Here is a 6,345-nt window from a genome sequence, read left to right as displayed (position 1 = left end):
TGACATTGCGTTCAGCATATTTGAACATTCAATAACATGATTTTATTTGTGTTAGTGTCAGAACTTTTGCCTGAACATCAACAAATTCAGGTAGAGAGTATCAATTAATGATACAATATCTAGTTTTAGGTGACTAACATTATGACTTCTCTCATATTGTAACGTTTGTTGCATATTTAGATTTGGCTGATGCTATATAGGTAGCAACTAGCAGAAGGAAATTTCTGTTTCCTGTTTCAGACTTTCTTTCTTTCCGTTCTCTTAGATTGTCATTTTCTATATCAATAAAAGTATCTTTGTTCAATTTTTTAATTAAAGGTAAAAAATTTATTTACTCTCGCTACTCAAAATACATAAGCATCATTTCTTAATTCCCCACAATTTACAAAAACTTTCAATTGAGGCCAAGTTTATACTCATTTTTTCTATTCTTGTTTTTTCAAAATATTCACTTTAAATGTCAGCATACCATTCCATGAGCACTTCTTGAAACTAGCTAATGAGATTTTACCTCAGAGTACATTATATCTTGTTCAATTTCATAAATTATGTAACAATAAATATGGCATCACCTCCATTTACCTTTGATTTTGAAACAACTTTTCCTAAAGCCTTTGAGGTTGGAAGATTTCAAACAGTATCTCCTAGTCTTAGTCACTTTGTTTCGTGTGGTTTTGAGACTGTCTTTGGCTTAAGTTTTAGTTTCGAATTAAAATTGATAGGCCTTGGTACTATTTCTTTAGTTTGGGGAGTATTGGTCACTGTGGGCTTAGGATCATTAGTTGCTTTGCTCACACTCAACGGAAGTGGCTTCACCATAGTAGTTTTGGGACAAGGGTTTTGGCCGGTAGTGGCATTTAACTTTGCTTGCTCTCTAAGATTTCTTACTTGGTCATCAAGGTACACTATAACCTCCTGTCCTTTCAAGTATCTGAGGTGATGATATTCCATATTCAATGTATACATCAATAACACCATTTTTTCTCCTAAAAAAACACAACTCTCTCAACTCATTATCAGAGTTTAAACGTCTCAATCCCACTTTCTTTATTTCGTCATAACTTAACTCATTGAAGTAGTTTCTCAGATAGAACACATCCAACCTGTTCACATCAACCTCACCCAAACAATACTTATTGTCAGGAGAATAAGCCAACCTCCCATTCTTATCCTTTTTCAAAAAAAATTTCATGATGAAACATTATATCTAAAATTGCATCTGTCTGCATCATAGCAAAACAAGAAAAAACTTAAACCACATGCAACTAAAGAAAAAAAACAAACACAATACACCATAAAAAATGGTCCTTGTTCTATTCAACAAAAACAGAGCATCCAAATTTCGTTCAAATATATAAGCAATAAAAACTAACAACATATCATTCCGAAAAAACTATGAATGCAAACGAAAAGAGTAAACTAAAACAACCCAACAACGGAAGAATGATAAATGAGCCAAAAAAAATATTCTAAAAAAAAAACTAACATTGAAGATAGCTTAAACTTCCCACCCTATGCTTCAATAGCTCTCCATGAGACTTCCTCCAACTTTCGCTCAAAGAACGAAACAAATCAACAACGAAGCAACATTACCCTAATCTATCACCATTGTCTCTAGCTATAGAGGAGACGAAGCGTTGATGTTGGTGAGAAAAGAGGAAGAAGACATTGTAAGTGATTACCCCTTTCACTAAACAACGTTTTCATTCTTTTACATAGTAAAACGGCAATGTTTTACTTTCAAAACCGCCTAGGATCAAAACAACGTCATTTCATTCATTCTATGTGGTACTGCCGGGCCACATTAACTTTTCGGCTGCCAATTCACGTCTGAAATTAGATCAGGACATGTATTTAGTCCGGAATTCAACTCGAAATTGGGCTAAGGACCTATATTTAATTTGGAGTTCAATCTAAAGATTCAAATAAATGCAATTGAAATCTTAAAGGTCAAATTGATGCACGACACAAATTTTAAAGACCACTTTAAAAATTTAGTTCAGACTAATGCTTTTGCATAAGGCAAATTCTCTGGTATGGATGCCCAAAATAATCCATACGTCTGGATCATGCGTGTCAATCTTCGGATTCTGACGCGTGTATGAATTGAATGCATTGAAAGTACTGCATTTTGAGAGTCCTGATGCAAGACAGTGACAGGAGCAGAAAAGAGCAATGCTTCTCAGAAGTGATCGCTTTTTGGTTGGAGTGATTATGTTGCTAATGATAATTTATAGTTGTTAATCTTTTTTGGCAAGTGGGCCAAAGATGAGCTGGATGGAGTTTTTGGACGATAATGTGGGCCTTAATGCTTGGTTTTTAAAATAACAATGAAATTCTTGAAGTGCTGCATTGTTTTTTGTGTTTAATTTGGTTGTTATTTTGGAGGAGTTCTTCTATATGTCCAAAAGGAACTCATAGCAATGACCCCAAAAAAAAAAGAGAAGTCATAATATTACTTCGTTGACAAATTCTATTTTTCATTTTTTTGGATGAGCGTAAAAAGAAATAGAATAAGAGAATTTGGTGACCTTTGGGTGAGCTGTGACTCTGTGAGCATATATTTTTCTGGGTTATTTTTAATAAAGAAAAGAGTGACTCATTTTACTCTTTTCCGCATGAGTTCATTCATCTTTTTAGTTTCTGGTACCAGTTTAATTTTTATTTTCTATTTTTCATAGAAAAGACATTACATATGAAAAACGATTTCCATAAATAATACAAATAATAACCATAGCTTTAGTGCAATTAATGGCAATACCACCAAGCACTAAGATAAAATAAATTAGTAAAAGAAACACTATTATTACTTACTAGACTCTCCAAACTAAGCCATTATAGCATAAGTTCAATTTGACGACTAGTGATCTCTCTTTTTATTTCTCAATTAAATTCCTTCAATTTTTTATTTTCAACTACTGATGGCTAAATTACAATAAAAATAATTGAAATATGTCTCCTTAAAAAAAATGTATGTGTATTGATATTATCAATGGTGTTAGACGAGTAATACTCAAGATATTACCATATTGCTAAAGCAATATTAAGAAATTTAGGATTATTGAATTTAGGAATTTAGAGTTTTAAAATTTTTGGATTACAAGTCTTATTTATTTTTTCTAATATTTTTAGAGCTAAAAATTGATCGAGAATACTATTGTTTCCTTTTTTTTTTTTTGGGTCATTGCTATGAGGTTTTTTTGGACATATAGAAGAATACCTCCAAAATAACAACCAAATTAAACATAAAAAACAATGCATCATTTCGAGAATTTCATTACTATTTTAAAAACCAAGCATTAGCGGCCCACATTATGGTCCACAAAAACCCCAGCTCATCCTTTGGTCCACTTGTCAAAAAAGATTAACAATTATAAATTGTCATTAGCAACAAAATCACTGTAATCAAAAGGTGACTACTACTGAGAAGCACTGCTCTTTCCTGCTCCTGTCACTGTCTTGCATCAGGACGCTCAGAATGCGGTGCTTTCAATTCATACACGCGTCAGAATTCGAAGATTGACACGCATGATCCAGACGTATAGATTATTTTGGGCATCCATACTAGAGAATTTGCCTTTGCATAATTGCATGAATGGTTGTCATTTTTATCAAAGTAACACGTGGTGAAGGGATAAACAAACTCGTCCGAGGATTTGTAGAAATTACAAACTCCATGTCCATGTCTTGCGAAACTGCCAACTTATCATAAACTCTATATTGCTTGTTAACACGAGTAATATACTAATATGTGTATTTGCCCGTGAAATACCTTAATAATGCATAAACGTGTAGATATTTGAAATTCCGGGGAAAAAATATAAATAATGATTTTTACTTAAATAAAAAGAGACAGAATAAAGTAGCTTTTTGCTATCGGAAAAAAAAAAAAAGAAAAACACTTGTTAAGAAAAGTAATATGGAAAGTTAAATATTTTAAAAAAAAAAAAATTGGTGACAATATTTTAAATTTTTAAAACATCTATCGTATATTTAACAGAAAAAAAATAAGTGAAGTCACTTTTTTTAATTGTTCACGGTATCTCTTAATCTGAAAAATTTTGAATTCTATTTAAAGGTTTATTGTTAGTTAATAAATTACAAATTTGGATTCTCAAAATTTTAAATTTTTATTTTAAAGAATAAAGTGAGATCTCTCACCATTAAATATTTTATTCTCTAAAGTTATATTCAAAATTTAGAGGCTCTAAATCCATAGATTACTGGTTTGCTGCATAAACAAAGTGAAATTCGAACTTTCAATACTTATTTAAGATGAAAAGTGAGTTGAGTACTCGATAAATCCAAGTAAAATAATATTAATAAATATCTTAAGGCACTCATTAACAAAAAGCCCATTAAATTTATAGATATTTGTACCATTTTAAAATCTTTAATTATGAAAAGAAATCTTTAATTGAATTATGTCTTTCCTTTCATAATAGATACATACTGTTAATGACATATTGACTGGAAAAATACAGGGAATGTAATTGGGCTGAAATAATCTGCTTTTTAGGGAAGGATTTCATTTATGACACGTGTTACAGATTCGTGGTGAAAAATAAAATAAAATCATATTAATGCATGTCTTGAAAAAATAACTCAAAATCAAAAGTGTTTAATGCCTTAAACACACAATATATTTAATATCCTTTTTTAAATTTGAGTAACATATATTCTAAAGACATATTTTAAAAATATTAAAAAATAAGATATTTGACCAATTATTATCGAAAAGATAAATGTTTAAATGTATATACATTAAAATTTTAAATTTATATTATTATATTTTTAAAATATGTCACTATAGCACATTTTATCTAAATTATTTTTAGAATGGTAAACAATAAATATTTTTATTTCTTGGTATACACTTGAATGACACACATTAATTGGTTCTTTTTTTGGAAAATTTATAATGATATCTTTTTTTGTATTTTTTAAGTAAATATTTGATAACAAAAAATATTAATAAAAAATAGTCAAAATTTGTCTTATTTAGTATTTATTTTGAGAATTACCTGAAATGTTAATTTGGGTCTGATGCGTATGAGGTCTAAACTCTTTATGAGATAGTGTCTCACATATTCTTACGTTGAAATGCTGCTATCCGAGTTTCTCGTAAAGAAGTAGGAGGTGGTACATACAAGAAATTCTAATACTTAAGTTAGTAAAAATTTTAGACATATTTTTAGTGATTAAAATATGAATATAACTGAGAAGTGTTAATGTATTTATAATAGAATTAATAATTATCTTTTGAAGTAATTCCATCTTTGTCGGGAATAGAGATAATAAGAAAAATTCAAAGAGACAGTTACTTATTTCGAATAAGTAAAGCTGAATCCTCTTGGTGTGTCCAACCTCTTAAAAGGTCGAATAGATGATAAAGACCATTTTTTATATAATATTATCGTTTTTTAATTGTATGTGTTCCTGACATGTATTTGTCATAATAGTTTTAAGGATCCACATAATTTACAAATATAACCCATCTCCTTTAAACAAGTTTGAGAATTCTGAAAATGGCCAATATTTTATTATTCTTTTTCTTTTGCTTAGCAGCCAATGATTACAGGGTTGATGGTACTACGTTACCCATATCTACAACAGAAGAAGACGAAATAAAGAGACATCTGAACCTCATCAACAAGCCTCCCATTAGGAGCTTCCAAGTATTATCATTTATTTATTAAAATATACTATATAGTTCTTTAAATTCTCATAATTTAATTTATTTATTTTTATTTTTATTAAAATATATAGTGTGTGGTACCTGCAGACGGAACAAGGTTATATTGTTGATTGTATTGATATCCACAAGCAACCAGCTTTTGACCATCCTTTCTTGAAAAATCATAAGCTTCAGGTACTGTATTCGGCTTTTTTTTTTTTATATTGTAAAGTAAATGATGTAATACAGGGTTGTTATATAAATTTGGTGTAATGTATTGATATGAGTTGAATCAGTTGAATCGATGTCAGAATAAATCATTATGAGAAGACAAAAAATATCACAAAATGTGACAAACAATTAAAAAAAAAGACAAATATCTCTTTACATTAAAATAAGAGTACCGATTTCATCAAGAACTTCAATCGTTAATCCGTGATTTAATAATTTTCAGCTTTTCTTTCATTCGATGTAACATGATTCTCTCATCAAATTGATACTACTAAATTCTTCAATAATTTTCAATCGTTGATCACTAATCGAACGATTCCTGACTTTTTTTTCTACACTCTCTCTCATGAAATAGTTAATCACAATTTTATTTAGATTGTATATAACAATTTCAATATGAATCGTTGAAAAACTTTAAAATATATATCTGTACATCG

At 29.5% G+C, this 6,345-nt stretch overlaps 1 protein-coding gene across 1 annotated transcript in view; it reads left to right on the top strand.

Annotated features, from left to right (window-relative positions):
* Positions 1–5,528: 5,528 nt before the first annotated feature.
* The window catches only part of LOC110278780 (uncharacterized), a 13,859-nt gene continuing 13,042 nt past the window's right edge, over positions 5,529–6,345 (top strand). Inside the window, exons 1-2 of the mRNA XM_052258516.1 lie at positions 5,529–5,678; positions 5,786–5,872. Of these exons, the coding sequence (XP_052114476.1) occupies positions 5,529–5,678; positions 5,786–5,872 (237 nt within the window). The remainder of the gene's footprint in view (positions 5,679–5,785; positions 5,873–6,345) is intronic.

The sequence above is a fragment of the Arachis duranensis genome, chromosome 3 (assembly GCF_000817695.3).
Source record: "Arachis duranensis cultivar V14167 chromosome 3, aradu.V14167.gnm2.J7QH, whole genome shotgun sequence".
NCBI classification, from domain to species: domain Eukaryota; kingdom Viridiplantae; phylum Streptophyta; class Magnoliopsida; order Fabales; family Fabaceae; genus Arachis; species Arachis duranensis.
Note: the sequence above shows the minus strand (reverse complement) of the source record. Positions and strands in the feature narration are given on the sequence as shown.